Source organism: Lethenteron reissneri, chromosome 11 (genome assembly GCF_015708825.2).
Source record: "Lethenteron reissneri isolate LAM-NWPU_2019-01 chromosome 11, ASM1570882v1, whole genome shotgun sequence".
NCBI classification, from domain to species: domain Eukaryota; kingdom Metazoa; phylum Chordata; class Hyperoartia; order Petromyzontiformes; family Petromyzontidae; genus Lethenteron; species Lethenteron reissneri.
This window is the reverse complement of record NC_083789.1, coordinates 8,028,687-8,050,489: the sequence shown is the minus strand read 5'-3', so window position 1 is coordinate 8,050,489 and position 21,803 is coordinate 8,028,687. Positions and strand designations below refer to the sequence as shown.

General features: G+C 48.0%; 1 protein-coding gene across 2 annotated transcripts in view; it reads right to left on the bottom strand.

Moving 5' to 3' along the window:
- The window catches only part of LOC133341414 (protein kinase C epsilon type-like), a 47,803-nt gene extending 30,527 nt beyond the window's left edge, over window positions 1-17,276 (bottom strand). The window contains exons 1-3 of one of the 2 annotated variants that reach the window (XM_061549997.1): window positions 17,204-17,251; window positions 8,584-8,636; window positions 7,546-7,711 (exon numbers count right to left, since the gene is read on the bottom strand). In XM_061549997.1, coding sequence (XP_061405981.1) covers window positions 7,546-7,711; window positions 8,584-8,623 — 206 coding nt within the window. In that variant the 5' untranslated portion in view covers window positions 8,624-8,636; window positions 17,204-17,251. Of the gene's footprint in view, window positions 1-7,545; window positions 7,712-8,583; window positions 8,637-17,203 lie in introns of both variants that reach the window. The other variant, XM_061549999.1, reaches the window with a different exon arrangement.
- Window positions 17,277-21,803: the final 4,527 nt, after the last annotated feature.

Below are 21,803 nucleotides of genomic sequence, written 5' to 3'. Positions count from 1 at the left end.
TGCCATCTCAAGACTTTGAAAGATGGTGACGGCTTCGCCAGACCCTAATCCAGCAGTGGAGAGATTATGGCTGATGATGATGATGGCAAGATGTAGGTAATATGATGATACGCAAGTAAATTTTAAATCGGTACTGGCGTGGTGACTTGCATTTCGCTTTATAGAAATATAACATATTCTTTTCAGTCCATAATTATTAATCCACTGCTGGATTAAGGCCGCTTGCATGCTGTGTCTGTCTTGAGAGTTGCTTGACTATACTTCGCCACCGTTGGCCAGTGCAGATTGGCGACGTTTTCATGCCTAAATCCACAGTTCTGAATTTCAATTGAGATTGGCTAAAATCATGAGCTTGCAGGCACGCTTTTATTTGCTGAGACAGTAAAAAATGAAAAATAATTTACGTTTCATTTTGCTGTGTAATCTCAGGCTCGACGTTTTAATGAACACCCCAGACTCTCAATGCAAGTAAGAGACAAGGTTAAGTTTCCCCCAGCTGCTTGTTATGAACATTTTCAAATACATATTTTTTCCATCTTTAAATATTCATTAATGCAATAATTAAATCGCTTGTGCGTTTAGTCATTTGTGTTTTGCATGAATATGTATGTGGAGCGGTGGTGCGTTAGATAGCAATTCCCTTTGAGCCCGGCCCCATGTGTTTGATTCCCAGCCACGGCTAACATCAGTGGCGAGTGATAACCAACTCTCTCTGACCGGTGTGGTGAAGTATGGCCAAAAACACCCGTGACTGTCACGGCTTAATCCAGCAGTGAATTCACGGACGGCTGAGCATTATTGTTTTAACTAAAGCAATAGCGATTTAAAGCTTTCGTGACTGCAGGGATTCATCTTCTTGATTCTTTCGGTAAAGTCACGTAAAATGGAAATAATAAAATAATAAAAATAAAACATAATAAATAATTCTCACGACGTTTCGGCCACAACGCATTTATTTCCATTCTACGTGACTTTACCGAAAAAACCAAGAAGATAAAGCAATAGCATTACAATCGGTGTCATTTCCTAACACACGTACGGCGGCTTTGACCAAATCGCCCAGAATGTTCCCGATCGCGTCAGACCTCGGAAGCTATGCAGAGTTGAGTGTGGAGAGTGCTTGGATGGGCGACCACCACCGCTGGATGCACAAACGACGAAGGCTGCGAGGTCGCGTTTGTGAGCAGAGCAGCAACACCCACTGCTGCCCTGCACTTCAATGCTCCGACATCTATTTTCCACGCCTTCATGAAGCCGCAATGACCGGTGTGGTGCCGCTTGGTCAAATAAGCTGCTGTGACCAACGCGGTTGGGTGGGGAGGCCTTCAACATCCATCAGCCAGCGGATTGGCAAAATGGGCCGTAAGTGTAAACTCAACTATTTATTTTTATTTTACCAAGGTAAGGCCCACTGAGCAATAGAGCTATTTTGCAGAAGCGACCCGGCCACACAAATGATAGCTCAACGAAGTGGCTGATCGCGTGGAACATTCATAGTAGCCAAATACTCTAAAACGCATGTTGCTTCTAAACGTGGAGAGACAAAAACAGGTGAACCTATATACAAAAAAAATCCACGCTGACCACGGTGAGAACATGCCAACTCCAAATATACAGCAGGCGTCAAGGTCGGGATCCAACCCACGACCTCCGGCATACCAGGCGCCCTCTGCATGTCCATGTACAGAGCGACTGCTGGTAAATCGTTGAACGGAGGTCTCGGCTGCAAATGAAAATCAAAAAATGCCACATCTCTCTCTCTCCCTCTCCATGGAGCAAGGCTCTCCGTGACTGACACACGCGACGGCGCAGTTACCGCGTCCCACCTCGGGCCAACATCTTAACGGAATGCAAATTTTGATTTAAAGCTTTCGTGACTGCAGGGATTCATATTCTTGGTTCTTTCGGTAAAGGTCACGTAGAAGGGAAACAATAAAATGATAAAAATATAAAACAATAAAAATTCTCACGACGTTTCGACTGCAACACAAGCAATCATCATCAGGTGTGAAATTCACAGCAAGAAAATGTGCTGTGAATTTCACACCTGATGATGATTGCTTGTGTTGCATTCGAAACGTCGTGAGAATTTTTATTGTTTTATATTTTTTATACCGAAAGAACCTGACGATGATTGTTTGTGTTGCAGTCGAAACGTCGTGAGAATTTTTATTGTTTTATATTTTTTATACCGAAATAACCTGACGATGATTGCTTGTGTTGCAGTCGAAACGTCGTGAGAATTTTTATTGTTTTATATTTTTTATACCGAAATAACCTGACGACGATTGCTCGTGTTGCAGTCGAAACGTCGTGAGAATTTGTATTGTTTCATATTTTTATACCGAAAGAACCAAGAATTCGGAATGCAAATCGCAAAGGAATCCATCGGTGGTGATGAGACTGCGTCGCTAACGACGCACGCAATGACGCCCGTTGACAAGGCTGGCACATCGCTGTGCTCAGTAAGCTGCGGCACGAGTTTACCCGCAGTGCTCAGGTGGTGGTGGCAACAGACGCGACGGTTTAAATTGGGGGGGGGGCGGTGGTTGGAGGTGATTCGCGACCCTCCAAGACTGCGGAATCGATTCGCGTTTCGCCGCGGTTTACCGAGCACGAGAGCAATTTTCCAGTTATTCTTTTCCAGGGCCGGTTGAGCGGGGCTGGGAGAAGGGGGGGGGGGAGATTTCGCCTCATACCTGCCTCTCCTCTTTCGCGCTGCGTTCCGCAATCAGGGAGAGGGGGGTGGTGGGGCGAGGTCCTCGATTTCAAAAAATGCGGCTTTGATTGATGCCGCCGCCGCGGCGATTGTGCGGGGGGGGGGGGGGGGGGTAGTGCAGCGGTGAGTGCGCCGCGCTGCACTCCGATACCCAACCGGCTGTGGGCCCGAGATCGATTCCCGGGGGTGCTGGGCCTCTCCCGAGATCCACTCGGCCTCGAATGAGAATCCAGCGCGATGTGTAAAAATCTCAACCGGGGAGACAAAGGCGGCCGGGCAGGGTGCTGGCCAAGTGGCTCGTTTCTGCCTTCAAAGATTGCTCGTAGAACTTGCCCCCAAAAAGTCTGTTCAGGCTATAAGGGGGATCTTTGTCTTTGTAATGGTTAGCACGACGTTGGACTTGCAATCTAAAGGTTGTCACTTTTATTCGATCTCGCGTCACAGTGAGTGAAGAAATGGAAGCAGGTTTCTTGAATTTGCCCCAGCTCTGTCCACTCAACTGTATCAATGAGGGCACCGCAGCAAGTCAACCGGTAGGTCGCAGGCGATGGGGTAAAGTCTGGATACTTTCCCCTTCTTCCAAGACGTTCTCTCAAGAGGAGGACAAAACGACCCTTCAGAAGGGCTCTCTAGGGCTCCCTGCAGTGGAGGCCCTTCTGCCAGCAATTGCGTGAGCATGAAATTGCAGGGTTGCACCTAATCCTTCTCCTTTATTTGAGCATTTTCCTAAATGAGTCTCCCTCCGCTGCCTCCACCACCAAGGACATAGCTGTGTTAAGTCATAAACCACTCTCGCCCACTCACTCGCACAGCAATATCGCTGTTCGACTGGCTCGCATCTCGACGAGTTTCCTCGACGATTTTTTTTTTGGCAAGAGGACAAGCAACACCAGAGACATTTATTAAAATGTCTATTCATTACAACTATTTCAACTATTTCAATTTGACCAGGTAAGACCCCCTAAGCTAAAAATCTATTTTTAAGAAGCGACTTGGCCACAATTGATAGCTCATTCAAGTGGCTGACCACGTGGAAATTTACAGCAGCCCAAATACTCTAAAAACGCACGCGGGACAACGAACACACACTGGATGCGATATTCAACCCGCCCGGCTCTACCCCCACCCACGGCTGCCGTGCGCCAATGTAGCCGAGCTGCGCGCCGTTTGCAGAGTGCCGTGGGCGATAAAGTCTAAGCGGTTCGATCGGTCCTTCCGGGCCCTTCGCCAAATCGTTCATCACCTCCTGAGCTCTCCACCCACCCTTCCCCTTCCCTTCTCGTGCCCCCCCCCCCCCGCCCTCCTGCCGTGCTCTTTCCTGCAGGCTCAACCCACGTGGCGATCGCTTTGAAATTGTTATTTTTCGGAACACCGGTCGCATTTATCTTCTTGGTTCTTTCGGTAAAGTCACGTAGAATGGAAATAATAAAATAATAAAATAAAATATCATAAAATAATTCTCACGACGTTTCGGCCACAACGCAAGCAGCCGTCCTCAGGTGGAGAACAGGTCTTAGAGTCGCGGCATCTCTTCAGAAAGGTGAGAGACTCGAGACTCGAACGTTGTGGCCGAAACGTCGTGAGAATTATTTTATAATGTTTAATTTTTATTATTTTATTATTTCATTCTACGTGACTTTACCCAAAGAACCAAGAAGATGAATCCCTGCAATCACGATAGCTTTAAATCGAAACCGGTCGCATTTGTCTATAGGCAGGGAAGGGGTGGGGGAGATAAAGCAAAATTGTGCCACCGTTTTGAATGCAAGAGGCTGGGCACGGTAGAGTGATCGGTGTTGAACACGGCATCGCCATTCGTATGATTATTTAATTTATTCTATTACGGCCGCTGGGCGCAACCCCAAAGGCACGAATTGCCAAGCGGTTAGCAGCAAACAGCACGAACGTACGTGCGATGAAGTTATTTCGGCACCGCACGTAGCCAACCGTGCTAATCGGAGGTGCCGGGGAAGGACAACAAATGAATGACGGCGTGTTGGACGAGAGTTTACGCGTCTTGATTTAGCGACTGAGATTATTTTTTATTATTATTCTTCTAAGAACCGTGGGGGGGGGGGGGGGGGGGAGAAACGCGACAACGGGGTGGCGTTTCCAGACTGGAGCAGTGGAAGAGAGAGAGAAGCGCCGTGACCTGCAGCACCGGGATGGAGCACAGTGCGGATGAGACAGAAGAGACGCAGCGGAGAGAACAGAAAACGCTGCACGCAATATCACGCAGACTTGTTCTCGTTACTTTTAAACACTTTCCGTCGGCGTGATCCCTGATGGGCCGGCGCGGTCTAAAAATATACACCGTGCGTCACTCGCAAACTCCTCCGTACCTTTGCGCCTCCAACACAGAACATCGCACTGTTGTGAAAAAATAAATGTGACATCCCAACTGCCCAACCCGCCTACTCGGTCGCAGAAGCAAATTATATTTAATAGTTGGTGGTGCTGCAGAACATCTTCTCTGGCCTTTCTATGCGTCGCAAAGAGAGGCAATTGCCCAAAATGTCACCAAATTGTATTTCATTTTAAGGCCAGAATGTTACAAACGAATGCGCTGAGTGTTATTTTTTTATAGAGTATGTGTACTTATGCACCACTGCCACCGCTGTACCACCAAATACAATTACCATAACACAAGGCTATTATTCATGTCAATTACCCAGAAGCAAGCGGGGGTGGGTAATACACATTACGAGAAGGCACGATGGCCGGTGGGTCAAGTGACCGAGTGACAACCACCGTGGAGTTGGAGCGATGGAATCAGCTCGAGTGATGTGTTATGTGGATTACTACACAGCGCAGGATGGTGCGAGATGCACGTATGTGCAGTATGTTGAACTTATTTCACACCGCACGGAGCCAACCGTGCAAATCGGAGATGCGGGGGGAGGACAACAGACTATACTCACGCAGGTACAAAAATTGAAAAAAATATATAAATAAAATAATAAATCACGACATTTCGGAGGCAACACAAGTCTCCGTCATCAGGTGGGACCGTCACAGCTAGATTTACTGTCTTGAGACAGTCTTGAAACAGTAAATTTAGCTGTGACGGTCCCACCTGATGACGGAGACTTGTGTTGCCTCCGAAACGTCGTGATTTATTATTTTATTTCTATTAATTTTTGTCAATTACATTATTTATTATATATTTTTTACCTACGTGACTTTACCGAAAAACCTAAGAGTATGAATCCTTGCAGTCACGAAAGCTTCAAATCTAGAAGACAACAGACTAAACACACAAAAAATCAGTTCCTGAAGGAATGAGTTTTCAACCTCGATTTAAAATTGCAGCGCTCCAGTGGCTTCCTAATAATGCCATCGACTTTGGGAGGCCTTCATCCAGCAGTATATCGATCAAGGCTGACGGTTATAATGATCATGGCAATAACGACGACGACGATGATGACGACGACACCCCCAACAGGCGAATTTGACAAGCGGTAGACGAACTCCGAAAGGCAACTGCTGTACGAATCGCTCGGTCTCGTTAGAATCTTGCGCAGGTGAAGACCCCGTAACGCGGTTAGCCACAGCCAAGCCAATGGAGCAATCTTTACTCAGCTAATGAAATCACCGCACCGCGAGCCCCACGGAGATATAACGGCGGCAGATTAAAAAAAAACACAAAAACCTGCGGCTAGTGCGCAAAGCTGAAAGCTGGGCACGAGGCTTCAAAAGCGACCGGGTGGGAACGCGAGAGACAGAGGGCGAGGGCTCCCCCCCTCCCCCGTCTCAACACGTGTGCCAGGCCCGAGCGAGATTCCCCGTGGCAGATGTTCACGCTCCTGGCCGCTGCTCGTAACTTTACCCCCCCCCTGCCAACCTTTCTTTCACTCCTCTCTCCTCACAGCAGTGCGAGGCCAATTTATCTGTGTGGGCAGGATTATTCGGATTGGGTTGAGGATTAACCGTGATTGGTAAAAAAAAAAAGTTAAATACTTTTACGCGTGTGGACTGGTTTAATTATTTATCTGCTCCTGTTAATCACGTGACCTTCTGTGTGGCCACACCCACTCTCAATCTCTCCCCCCTCCCCACTGCCCCCTCTGAAAACAGACGCCGCTCCGTGCAGAGGCATCAAGGCGCTATTGTCATCTTCCCGATTGTCGTCTTTCCTGACCCTTTTGCTCCCGTATTTCCGTTCCTTTTCCATCTTTTTATTTCTTCTCTTTTCCCTTTCCCAGTGCTTTTTCATTTCCCATACATTACATTCATGACTGTACAGTACTGTACTCTATTTCCCGTGGTGTGCTACGGGTAAAAAGTTGCTCTGATAAAACTACAAACTAATTAACCTGACAGGGCGGACAACGGCTCGCCATAACGGTCTCGGTCCACGTGGGCAGAGAAATGCACGTGCCAAACTTTCAGATCTTGTCCTGAGGATCACAACTGGCTCACAGAACCGAGATTCTCCATATGATCACAAGATATATCATTCTATGTTGCTGTCACTAAATGTACAACAATTCAAGCCCTCACCCCCAAAGCGATTTAATGAATTGTCACGATTCTGATTGCAAACGTCTAATTTCTTCATGCCCGTTTTACCGTCCCGTTTGTATTGTATCTTCTTCGACTCTTTTCTCACAAATGCGTGCGCTCCATGAGCCGTAAATAAACATTTCATTTGCACACGATGCTAAAAAAAACACACATTGGCAAGGATGAGGTCAACCCAAGAAATCGACGAATCATCACCACACACCTCCACCGATTGACCCCCCCCCCCCCCCCCCCCCACTGGGTGAAGCATCTCCCAGCAACCGCCGACGTGTCCGCGCGTGTTACGCGCCCCCGCTCACCAAATGAAGTCGCGGCAGTGCGAGCAGTAGGTGGGCTGGCGCAGGTACGTGGCCATGAACTTGTGCCCGTTGACCTGGTGGACGCGGCGCCGCACAGCGCCCTGCCGCTTGCGGGGCCGCACGCGCTCCGTGAACACGCGCCCCTCCTGCTCGCTCTCCTTCGGGGCTGCGGGAAGACGGCGGCGACACGCGCGGGCGTGAGCTGAGCGGCAATCGCCACGTGGTGACGGTGATGATTATGACGGTGACGACGGCGATTCTCACAATTTTCTCCAAGCTCAAGCCCTGAATTCCCACAGGCGAGCTCTCAACACGAGCGACGTTGGGCTGGTGTGGAGAAGTCAACTGCCAAGCTGTTCCACCCTGATTATAGAAGTTTTGTTTTGATGACAAGTGTCATCAAAACAAAACAGGTCTGTCGATAAGACAGAGTCTGACTCTGTCTTATCGACAGACCTGTTCTTCACCTGAGGATGGCTGCTTGCGTTGTGGCCGAAACGTCGTGAGAATTATTTTATTATGTTTTATTTTTATTATTTTATTATTTCCATTCTACGTGACCTTACTGAAAGAACCAAGAAGATGAATCCCTGCAGTCACGAAAGCCTTAAATCGACAAGTGTTTTATTTATGCTTTTCAGCAAAAGTGCAGGAGCGAAGCACGCAGTTAGTAGGTGATCGGCAAGCAAGCACAAGATGAAACAGCTTTGTTCCCCAGCCATGGTCTAAAGGAAGCCAAAACAAAAGCTAAAGGAGGCTGAGAAGAACGAAGGGGAAGGATATGAGGTGGTCGAAAAGGAGGGAAATGAGATGGGTAGAGACCCTGTTTGCAAATGTTGCCACAAGGCGTAGAGTTGCCCCAAGATGGCATCTTCATTGTTCAACATACACACGGATTAAAACAAAAATGAACAAAATACTTTCGCCTCTTTATTAAATGAAACGCTCACGCATGTTCAACTCCCACTGCATCATGAATGCACCTGCAACAAACAACAAAAAGGACAGCATTGCCGATCTTCGAATGTGCAGTCGTACAAGGGTTCCGCTGCCTCTGGTCACGTGACACGTCTGCCATCTCGTGGACAAATCTGGACCAAAAAGATTGAGCACGTGATTAGCGGGACATCTCTCATTTACTGCGCTGTTTTGACCAAAATCTCAACGACATTGAGGTTACAAGATTATGAAAAGTTCTGTATTATTATTTATTGAAACACATTGGTATATTTTCTGCCAAAGCCATCGCTAATTCCACGACTGTCATAATCGCCTCCACCAGAACAATCGCCGGCACGACCACACTACGACGGCCACTCGCACCCTCTTCACCTGTTACCACCTTTCACTTATGTCAACTCTCCGCACTCCGGACTAATAATGGAAGTGCCAGGACAATCAAAAATAAATATATGTATTTTACAGTCAAATTGTCTGGATTCCATGCAGAAAGCAATAAATTAAGGTGTATAGCACAGTAAAAAATTTTTTTTTAAATAGGCCAAAGGACACTCAATCTTAAATGTGCTTTTAAACGACCTGTTGGCGGTCGCTAATGAAAAGCACTGCGCCAAGACCCGTTGCCAAACAGCAGCAAGTCTAAAATGTAATTTTAGCATTTTGAGAACTCTTAGTACACTTGTGAATTTGAAACCAATCACCATAACCTTCCGCCGTCTATTAAATCACCATCCTCCCCTGTAGCACCTCAATGATTTCTTAATATAAATGTTATACACAGCTCTTGCTCAGTCTACTGCTGGATGAAGGCCTCCCAATGTCCGATTGATCATGGGAATTATTCGCTGGTCCAGTGTGGGATTGGTCAAGGGGGATTGTGGGGTTGCTCAGGACTGGGTCATATATCACTCGCCAATGATTTCACCATTTTTTATTTTATTGTTTAGAATAGCACAGTTAGTCGATCGGCAGGTCGCGTGAGGTGGGGTAAAGTGTGGGCGACTCCCACCTCTTCCAATACGTATGACCTACGTGGAAGAGCAGGCCAAAAATACGCTTGAGAGCAGTGGTTCTTAACCTGGGGTGCACGCACCTCCTGGGGGTGCGGGATGTCTTTTCTGAGAACCAAATGGGTGCAGGCTGCAGTGAATGTTGAGAATCACTGCGTTAGAGGGAGCTCTTCAGCTCCCTCTAACGGAGGGTCCTTTCTGCCGACAGTGGCATGAGCAAGCAATTGCAGGGCTCCACCTTTACTGAGTACCTTTTTACGAAAAAAAATATTACTGGATCCGTCCAAAGCTTACGGAGAACTCAGCGGCGGCGCGACTCATTCTTAGGGAGCCGCTCCGTTGAGAGTGGCCAGCCCTTCCACTGCCATCTTCTCCTGCCATTATTCCAGAAGATGCCACAGCCCCTCCTACTCTACACCACCAACCGCCTTCTGCAGCAGTTGGCAGATGCGTCGCAAATCATCAACCACGCCGCCGCTGTCACCGCCGCTCGCCCGCGCGTCCGTCCGCCCAACGCTCGACACGAATTACTTTACGGGCTCCGTGGGCTGCCCGTGAATGACGCGAGAGCGAGTTGCCTGTGGCTCTTAGGCAATGAGAGCTATACATTGTCCTTGGGTCGTCCTTGCATTTATGATGACGATGATGATAATAGTGAAACTTGCATGAATATTGCGGCCAAAATGTAACGAAATATGTCAGAGCACGTCTTTTTGTTACGCTTAGGGGAACACTTCATGGCAGTTTGACCCCCGTGACACGACATGTCATTAAACTACAATTGATATTATAATGAATTATATTTCCAGCCCCTTTTGTCAATCCACTGCTGGATGAAGGCCTCTCCAAGTCATGTCGGTCGCGGGGGACGGGGGGGGGGGTATCGTGACCATAATTCATCATGCTGCTCAGTGAGGGTTGGTGATACACCCCAAGTATTAAGCAGGAGGGCCTCTGGGGTCGTACCACGAACCTCAGCAACAAGTGGCAAACGTGCTACCACTCGGGCACGTCATTGCCAAATGTTTACGCACAACAGCCGTATAATTATAATAATTATAATGGGCGTTTTCTTGTTCGACGTTGATCCAACGTTGAACCAACGGTCTCAACCACATGCCAACGTTGTCTCAACGTTGGCTCGTGTAAGGGGAGCCCAGGATGTTGTCCCTGATTGCGAACCGAACTCAACTCGCCGCTAGACTGCAAGGCGCAGCGTGCTAAAGGTTCACGCGGAGAGTCGGATTTTTACCTTCGATATTTTTCTCTCCCTTAATTGACAAAGCCAGCTAGGCTAAAAGGGGGATGGGGGGGGGGAGGATTGGGAACGTTGCCCTCTGTACAATGGATTGCCTCGCTCTTTGTATGCGCTCTGCATTTCCGCGGTGGTGGCAGCTTTGTTGAGCGTGAGTCACGGCTAGGGATGCTGCTGCAGCACAATTCAATTCACACCATCTCACATGTGCATACACATGGAAATACGAAAATAGCTGAAACGTCTGCACCTCGCGAGGGGATTGCAATGGCGTCCGTTGTTTGTTTTGCATTATTATTGTTAATGTGCATTTAACGCAAAACGAGTTTAAATTATCATCTTTTGATTTTGAAATGTTCCCTCCGATTTACTGAGTTGTTGCTCTGCACTAATGCATGTCGTGCGATGAAGACGAATCCATTTGGAAATCTCCAGGCCATTCGCCCCTTCTACCGCCCCCCTCTCACCACCCCGTGTCAGAGAAAACGGCTGCTGCGGAATAAATATTTTCACAAGACTTAGCCCCAAACATCTCTCCAATGCGGCCTCTTACCCTTTTGCCATGCACTCGTGCTACGACAATATTGAGGAACAAAGCGTAAATGAGAATAATTTTGAGATTCATAGTTTTTTTTCTAGCCGCAGGTGTGGGTGGCCTCGACTACGTGGAAAAAAAAAGTCGCCTTTCTGCGCTCTTCCATAACATCACTGCAATGAACATCGCTCACTCAGCCACTCTCGGATAGCGATATGTGCATTCTATGTACGATATATACACATGCGCTGCATGCTATAAATAGCACGATTTATTTCGCTTAGAAAAATACAACGCGCACGCGTGTAACCAGATGAACCCTCCTACAATCTCCCCCTCTCCCCCAAGCAAGGGAATGAAATTGTGTGCAGTGTAAACAGGCAATTTACAATTAAGCCACGATGATCAACGTGATTACTCAAAAGATGATCGGAGGGTGGAGCGGAGGAAAGCGATTGGTGGGGAGGGACTGGGCAGTCGGAACCTCTCCGTGACCAAAGACAAAGATTCCCCGTATAGCCTGGCCAGACTGTTGTGGGTACTGTCAAGTGCTGTTAGCGAGCACCTATGAAGGTCGGCACAGCACATGAGGGGCTGGGTGGCCAGCACGGGGCTCGGCCGCTCCCCTACTGAACCACAGACACGCGCGCACACACACACACACTCCAATGTAATAGCTCATCACGTCTCAGCTCGAGTGTTGATGCATTGCGGACACCTTAAGATCCAGGGGCGTTTTCAAAAACGACGGAACCCTTAGAGAAATTGAAAGTGGTCTGTAATCATTTCCTATGCCCTGCGGTGACACTTACGGGCTCCATCAAGAGTCGCCGATTTAGCCGAAGCGTGCGCGGTTTTCCCTCTGCGGACGCTTGCTTTGGCTTTTTGGAAAGGCGACGTTCCCTACCCACGTGTACTCCAGGTGCCCCCGAGATCTCGGCCGCAGTCTCCATATGTCAGTAAAAATAATGTAGAGAGATTCACGCTGCTCCCTTGAGAGCCACTGGCGAGCCGGCGAGTTCATGTATTTTTCGTTGATATTTGTTTTTATATGCTGCCAGTTTCGATGCCGCGCGCCTGAGTTTCAGATGGTGTATGCACGCACACAGATAGATACGTGCTTCGTTCACATTGTAAACTGTACGTTCAATGCTGCGAAGGTGCGGCAAAAGAGAGGCTGAGAAGCAGGAGGGCCAGGTGAGATGGAGAGGCAGAATATAAAATTGAGAAATAGGGGGGCGGGGGTAGGGAGGGGGGAAGTGTCTGGTTGGCTCATGAGTTTGTTCGTATGGCACGATGTTTGATTTTTTCATGCCGTGGGTTAGGACGGCTGAGCTTGGCACTGACCATACTCTTGAGTTCAAATCCAGGAAGCTGCCTACGATTAACCGGGTTTCATCTTGGGGAGGCCTGCACTCAGCGGTCGAGTCAAAAGCTGGGTCAGATACGCACCCCCGATTAGCGCGGTCGGCCACGGTCGGTGCGAAAGAAGTTCGACACGCAAACAGATTCCACTTTCCGCCGGTGTTTTCTGTGGCAGGCGAGTGAGCTCAGAGCAGAATAACGAAGTGTGCCGATCACCATGCCATCACGCTAAACGAAACTAAAACTATTTTCTGTTTACCAGATAAGGCCCAATAAGCTCTATAGTTATGTTTCAGAAGCGACCTGGCCACAATTGATAGCTCAACGAAGTGGCTTATCAAGTGAAGATGTATCGCAGTCAAATACTCTAAACCCGTATTTCTCAATGTGGAGGGGAAAACCGGAGGAGCACGGCAACCACGCAGAGTCCATGCAAACTCAAAATATCCAGTTGACTGCACGACCACCTGTATACAAGGCGAGGTGGTTAACATCTCGCCACTTTAATTTGTTTAAATGCAATAAAAATGGTCGTTCTCCTGCTGTAGTCGCTGGCTGCTTACACTCTCTGCCTTTGCCGATTAGAAATCGTGCTTTGGCCAGGTGGCTCAGAGGCAAAGAGTCGCTCAGCTGGCACGGCAGACACTCTGGGATTGAATCCAGGAAAGCGGCCTTTGATTAAACTGCGTTCATGTAAAGTGCGTTCATCGTTTCGTCCCGGTCACCAATGACTGCACACACACACGCGCGCACGCAAAAACCATCATAATAAATGTGGTTCTGTGCTTATTAGTTTGGCTCTCACGTAAGTTGTAAATCGCACGATGTATTGCGCGTAAGAAAAAATATAAATGCACGTGCACTGCTCATCAACACGCATGCGTGTAACCAGATGAACCTCCAATGATTCCCCCCCCCCCCACAATCACCCCCAAAGGAAGGGGAATGTGGGATAAACAGGCACTTTACAATTAAGCCACGATGATCAACGTGATTACTGCAAGATTATCGGAGGGTGTGGGGAGGAGAGGGATTTGTGGGGAGGGGCTGTGCAGTCGGCACCTCTCTGCGACCAAAGACAAAGATCCCCCGTATAGCCTACAGAGACTTTTGGTACAACTGCTTTTAGCGAACAACATGTGTAGAGTGGATGGGAAAGTGCTGCCCTCAACTGTGTTGATCAGATGTTAGTTGAAGGAATGTTTTCTGGGTAGTTCAGTGATATCCACTTCCCTGGCTAACGTTGCACTGCTCCGTGAAGAAATGCAAATGGTTACTTCATCTCGTGACTCGATGCAATCAGCACAATATGGATACAATTTTTCAAGGAATTTTAACTTGGAACTCCGATGAGACCTCTGAAAGCCACAGCCATGGCAAATGGAAACGTTTCATCAACCACGCACTGCCATTCTGCCAACCCAATCCACCCATCCTCTGGTGAGCCACCGATCCCTGACTTTAATTTTAATTCCATTACAAGCGGCGATTTTCCCTTCGTCTTAGGTGCGAATGTCAGCGCGAGATCAAGACTTCTGCCAGAGCCGGCTGTGGGATTTTAATAAACCCCGAGGCTTTTCATTTGTTGCTATTTTTGTGCCATGGCTATGGGGGAATTCGAGGGAGCTGGGGGGGGGGGAGCTGGGGGGGGGAGCTGGGGGGGGGGGGAGCTGGGGGGGGGGAGCTGGGGGGGGGAGCTGGGGGGGGGGGAGCTGGGGGGGGGGAGCTGGGGGGGGGGGGAGCTGGGGGGGGGGGGGAGCTGGGGGGGGGGAGCTGGGGGGGGGGGGAGCTGGGGGGGGGGGAGCTGGGGGGGGGGGAGCTGGGGGGGGGGGGGAGCTGGGGGGGGGAGCTGGGGGGGGGGAGCTGGGGGGGGGGGAGCTGGGGGGGGGGGGGAGCTGGGGGGAGAAGAGAAACAAGTAAACCCGTAAAACAAAGTTTTTCACTATAAATCCTTTATATGCGTGGCATCGGGGCGGCTAGAGTCCTCTCGTCCTCTGGCTTGAGATGGCTGCTACCTATGGGTCAGATGATTGTCTGGCAGCATTAAACAATTGGTAAATAAATATTTATTTATTTTTCCCGAAACAGTGTAAAATTTTGGAAAAAAAATTTCACGAAAATGTATTGTTACGCACAACGAGTATGTGTGTAAAATGTCAGCTCGATTGGATCACGGGAAGTGGGTTAAAAAATGACCGAAAGATTTGCACGGTCCTAAGCAAGCAAGCAAGCACGCAAGCAAGCGAATTTAATATAAAGGATTTAAAAAGTAGAGAGAACAATCAGATACAATCATCAGCGATGGCACGGTGGATCCAATTCAGGCAGAGTTGTGACCTCCACTTGGGGTTTCGTAACAGCAGGTGACTTGATGGGTGCGATAGAAATATTAGGCATTCCCCGAAGTATAAGAGAACACGGGACACATTAGACATTAGAAATATGAGAAATATGCACAATGGCAAGGGAGATTACATCGACTCGAGAACATTGGAGAGGTCGCATTGACTGTTGAGAAAAGCGAGTGGGTTTGGGTAGGACGGCCGTCACGAGAAGGGACGAGGACCGATAGTCAAGAACACTGACGGAGTGGCAGTCCAAGGAGGAAACACGCCAGGTAATCCGTCCACCCGTGGAGATGGAGCGATGAAATCCGCTCATCTGCAGGAGCTAGCCGGATCGTTTGCATCGCGTGACCGTGAGAGATGGCGACGGCTTGGAGAGGCCTTCATTCTGGGAGTGGATAGATCGTGGCTGATGGTGATGATGATGACAATGGGAAGGCGGAGGTGATGCAGCCAGCACCAGTGGTTGCTGTAGGGGGTGGGGGCTTGTGCCAGACCCGTTCTATCAGAAGGCCTGCATGGATTTATCCGCCGAAAAACCTGGGATGGATTTGATTCTCCCAGTTCTTTCGGTAAAGTCACGTAGGTAAAAAATGAAATTAAAATTAATAAAAATAAAACAATAAAAATCAGTGAAATTAAAATTAATAAAAATAAAACAATAATAATCAGTTTTTTTTTTTTGCTTTATTTTTATTAATTTTAATTTCATTTTTTACCTACGTGACTTTACCGAAAGAACTGGGAGTATGAATCCTTGCAGTCACGAAAGCTTCAAATCTAGAATGTATTTCATTGTCTACCAGACTCACGGGGCCACATGTTTGTGACTGGCTATGACTGGCTTCCCTACGGCGTTTTTTTGGCGACAGTAACTTTTAGCTGAATGTTTTACCAAATGTTGTCTTGGATTGCGCTCTCGGCCTAGTTTCAGGAGATGAACAATACATTCGAAACTCTCGCAGGGCAGTGCAAATGCGCCGTGTTAGGGAACAGCCCACGGAAGCGGATATCACAGAACTGCCTTTGAATTGACTTCAAGGTGACCTCTGTTCCACACAGTAGGGGGCTGACCCCCCCCCCCCCCCCATCCACGCTTCTACAGAGAATAAGATTCACCCCATGATAGTCAAACCAATATTTGTAACTGTAAGAGATGACATTTATCTGCATGATGTGCAGAGTCAAATTTAATGGAGTGTGCAGTAATTGATGATCGGGGCCCTTGATTGGATTATGCCGGCAGGGGCCCTATTTGAGGTCTAATTGGCAATTGGCTGAGACCATAAACTCACAACGCTTGTGAGCCTGGTTTAATCACAAGCAGCTGAAACTTGGATACCAACCAGGGAGCTTAACGATTCTCACTCGGGGTTCTGACAGCGCCGGCAACTCGTAAAGGTTGATTAGTGAGGCACTTGCATGGAGTCTTAGAACAAGTTACGGACTTCACAAGTCCTTCATTTAAATTCAGAGAGAGTGGCCGTGCAAACACGTGGATTGGTCTCGTGAAATTAAAGGCAACGATCACAGCTTTTATCCATTTTGTATTTTTTTTTCTCCAAAAAAGTACGCCACGGCGCATCCACGTATGTGACCGCGGTGATCGCGGCTCATTCACGCTGAAACCCATTATGGAAATGGAGCTTGGCGAAAGAGCTGCAGAGTTTCACATTCATTTAAAGTCTGCTAGGAATATGGTCGGGTCTTAGAATTTTTTACGGGGGTTTCTGAAACAGCCATCTCACTTTTTCGGTGCTGTGAAGAAGGGGCCGTACAATAGCCCAGTGATGAAGGCAACGTCGTTGTCTGTTCCTCGTATGTCAAGGAATTGTATTTGTCTGCCGAGATCTGCGTTGTACGGCAGTGTGTTGTTACGCCATTACAATTTTGATAGACCTAGGCCGACTGAGAAATATGCCCGGGTTTTACGGCCCGCGGAAAAGTGGCCACTCTGTCTCTCGCCCCTGGTAGAACATCGTTCGACTATGCGTCATACTCAAACTTGAGGACCCAATGAGCTAAGCAGCTCTGTTACAAAGACGAGCACATCCCATGGCATCGCAGGCTGGGATAGTGCAAACCAACCAGAACAAAGACAAGAAATAATCAAAAATAATTTACAAAGAAACCCGCGCCAAACATTAACATGCGGTCATTTGAGACGAAACGGAACATCGTCTCTTACCATCTCCGGCGGTTCCCGTCAGGTCGATGACGATCAACACTTTGCCTTCCGGCTCAAGATCCACCTGAAAATGAACGGACACACAAAAAAAATGTTGATTACAGATTAATTACAGACAGGAACGCCACGGTCGCTGACAGACACGGCACGCGCGCGCACGCACGCACGCGCGCGACACTCTGGCGGGCGCGCGCGCGCGCCACCTCCGCCTGCGAGTAACGCTTTGATCAAAATTTCACAGGCGACCTTTGCTTTGGAAAATTGACACATAGTTAACGAGTGCCATTTACTCGCCCGCCAATTATGCGCATATTTAAATGTAACTGAAACCGGGGGGGGGGGGGGGGGAGGGCCTTCAATAATAAGCGGATTTGCTAACGGTTAATTGATGAATATGATTACGGTGAATATAAAACGTGCAGACGCGAGTTCCAAATCTATATTAACACGCCGCCTTTATTATGCCCTTTAACGGCGGGCGTGTACATCTGATTAATTGTTCTGAATGCACGCAATATGCTAATTATATTGTCATCCAATTCACTTTCTGAGCGGGTGGGTGGTAGGCAGCAGCGGCAGCGGCGGCGTTGCGGGTTTGCCCCCCTCGACTCGCCTGCCTCCCCCCCCTACTGTGAGTGATCCAGATTCGCAGAAATATTATTCCTTTACACCAAACTTGCCCAAGCAAAAGGCCCAAAGGCCCAAAAGCCCCCTCGCCAAAAAAAAGGACCACATGGCCAGCAAAAACCAACGGTGCCTGTTGAAGCGACAACAGTTGACACGTTTCTGAAGTCGAGCGCGGAGATGATGAACTTCGGGAAAAGAGAAGCGTGGGTGGGACAGTTTCAAAATGAGGCTGATGTACGAGGGGAAGAGGCAAGAAAGGGAAAAAACATTTTAATTGGGTGCAATTGTGAACAATAGCCATATCATACATTATTAGTCCATCTAATCGGCATAATCATTGGTTCACTGCAGCTCCTCACAAGGCGTGCGGTGAAGTTAGGAGATGTCCAGAGTGTGTGCTCGACATTTGAAGACCTAGAGAGCAGAGCCGGTGATTTAGCCGACAACGTGTTCATCAGGAGGCAGTTCCATATCCGAGCAGCAGAGTGAAGAAAAAGGGCGCTTCTATCCAGGGAGCAATCTTCTGGCAACTGGGGGGTGGGTGGCTCGGCAGGGTTGTGCGTAATCGGGTGGCACGGAATCTTTCATATGGGGATGGAAGCATGGCCTGAAGGTCTCTGTTGCTATCTGAAGGTCTCTGTTGCTATCTGAAGGTCTCTGTTGCTATCTGAAGGTCTCTGTTGCTATCTGAAGGTCTCTGTTGCTATCTGAAGGTCTCTGTTGCTATCTGAAGGTCTCTGTTGCTATCTGAAGGTCTCTGTTGCTATCTGAAGGTCTCTGTTGCTATCTGAAGGTCTCTGTTGCTATCTGAAGGTCTCTGTTGCTATCTGAAGGTCTCTGTTGCTATCTGAAGGTCTCTGTTGCTATCTGAAGGTCTCTGTTGCTATCTGAAGGTCTCTGTTGCTATCTGAAGGTCTCTGTTGCTATCTGAAGGTCTCTGTTGCTATCTGAAGGTCTCTGTTGCTATCTGAAGGTCCGCGTTGCGACCTGAAGGCCTCCGTTGCGACCTGAAGGTGTCCCTGATGGATGAGACGAAACGTTCAATCTGGTCAACCGAGTCCTCAACATGGGTGAAGGAATCGATAAGTGTACGTATGTACGTTTGTTTGTTTGTTTGTTGAACTTCTTTCGCACCGTGCATAACCAACCGTGCTAAGTCGGAGGTTGCGTGGAAGGACAAACAAACTAAACACAAAAAGCAGTTCTCAAGAAATGAGTTTGTCAATCTAGATGATTAAAAAGTGCATAGCCCCAGTGGCTTCCTAATATCGCGAGGAAGAACGTTCCAGACGGCCGCAGAAGCGCATCTGAAAGTGCACGAAGTTCATGGTGATGAGTAGCCATCGTAGTCGCTATAGAAGAACGATGATGCTGGGACGACTGACCGCCAGTTGGTGAGCGAGCGGCTGCAGTGAATCAGTGAGTGCTGGACCATCAGTCAACCCTGACTGCTATACTTTTAATTCTACCCAGCGCAGTGAGGTGTGTACACTTTTGGGTGCTCCATCCCAGATATGACATTAAGCTTCCGCCAAATTCGTGGTTTGTATGGTGTCGTAGAAAGAAATGTTTGGGGTTAAAGAAGGCTTTGGCATGCAAACAAAACAAAAAAACTCCAAGCTACTCCGATGGGCCCTTGACCAAATTCGCATGGATGCACGCTAAAAAAAAAGTTTGGTGGCATTTTGTCAGCCACGTGACTTCCTTGCGTCTACTCCCAGCGGGAACGGAGGTGATGATTGCACGCAAATTGCCGCTAAGATTATTATCACCGCTTTGTGCGCGTTAAAAAAAAGCCCCAATTAACAGATGCACACAAAGTCATCGTACGATGTTTGCGGGGTTTTTTTTGCCTTGGACAGGGTTGCATCATTATAAATCATGTTGGGCAGTGCTGGATTAAGCTAGTGCGGGGCTTGTATTCCTGTAGCATACGTTATAAAGGGGCGCCCTAAATAAAAACACACATACATATAAAACACATGTTTTTTTACTTGCATAGTAAAGTAATTGTATTTTTTCATTTGCTATAGAGCCAGATAATACGACAAATCGCTAACTTTCAACACCCAGTCGTTCATAAAAGTTGAAGGCAGTATAGTACTACTAGTAATAGAGCAAGTGCAGAATCACTGAACCGGAATTGATAACTAGAAACAATTTAGTGCGGGGCCCTTGAACGTGCGGAGCCCGAAGCATATGTAGCTACTTTTGCTACGATGATAATCCGGCACTGATGTTGGGCAACCCAGCAGCATTTGTTTATCAACCCCAAACTCTCCTGATGAGAGCGCAAAAAAAATCGAAACCGGTCCAGTGTTTGCTTGCGATAATACAAATGCTGCTGGAAGATATTGGACTGTAAGGCGAACAGGCTGACGGCACACATAACAGAGCTCTGCGTATATATCTTCTGAATTTGAAACCTTCTGCATCTCATCAGTGAACGCTATTGCTGATCGCCTCCTGATTCGCTATTCAGGGCAGTGCGAACCCTCCTTGTTAGAGAATGGCCCACACAAGCGGACATGACAGAGCTACCTCTGAAATCCCACCCAATCAGGTTGATCTCTGGTCTACACACGGTAAAGGGCAGCACTTTCCCACTCACCCTGCATATGAGAGTAACCCACATCTACATGACAGTCAAACCAATATTTACATTCTCAGAGATCAAATTTAGCCACATGAAATGCAGAACCAAACATTTTATGGAGTTTTTTTTGTGCAGTCATTGGTCACCAGGTCAAAACCATCCATTAACTACATCTGGGGACTTGATTTAATCGCAGGAAACTGACCTGGATTCGAACCCAGGGTCTCAGCGGTGCCAGCTCAGCGTTCTGAGTTAATGTATTGGCCTTGGAGGCGCGTGTGTCCACATAAATGCTACGCAAGAAGCTGTAAGTGCAAGCCAGCAGTATAATTCCATTAGAAAATGCGCAAATATCTTCTGGCAGAGTGAGTCTGTCCCCGGGGCTTTAAGATCAAATCAATCAAAATTGGCAGTGGTCCACAAGCACAAATATATATAATAAACTCAACATGTTGGTATTTACCACGACCTTGTAACAGAAATATATATAGACATTACAACCCGATGTGTTGGCCTACAATCACACATCACCCTGAACACGCCCGATCTCGACAGATACCTGAAGCTAAGCAGGTTCTAGCCCGTACACTGCAGTGCTTGGATGGGTGACCACCAAGCATAGCGAGTTGCTATGGGCTCCTGCGGGGGATACGTGCTGGGCAGCAGAGAGCAACGCAGCAAAATAAACCGATGTACTGTACTAACACGCGTCCGTGTCTATGCTCACGGGCTTTACGTACCCGCATTGACCAGCGTGGTGAAGTGTGAGCAAAAACCCCGCGCATGGCGATGGCAAGGGCACTCATCCAGCAGTGGATAACAAAGGTTTGTGTGTGCACCGCAGCGCGTTCATCACGGAGCCTTTAATAACAATCGTGGTTAGAATCGTCGGTAATGCTTTTCCGTAATAAGGCAGTTTTAGTTACGGCACGAACGCACTTCCGATTTGCACGGTTGGTTACGTATGGTGCGAAAGAAGTTCAACATACAGGGGCTCCTCGACTTACGAACATTCGACTTACACACTTTCAGAGATACGAACAAACCTGTCCGTACGGCCTGTTCGGATCGAGAGTCTTAAGTTCAACCACCGCACAATGGATGCCGGTGGTGGCATCTACATCTGCCGAGCATGAAGAACCAGTGGCGTCTACATCTACAGGAGATTATACAACTTTTAAAACCATTTCTCGTGTTTAGTGTGCATGCCCTACAACATTGTTTGGAATCGACACGAGTAAAGTTGGACATACGAACAAATCGACTAACGAACAGACCTCTGGAAACGTAACTCGTTCGTAGGTAGAGTGCACATCTGCACGCACACAGCCACACGTGATGAGGTTTGACTGTTCATCTTCGCAGGATGCTGCCACA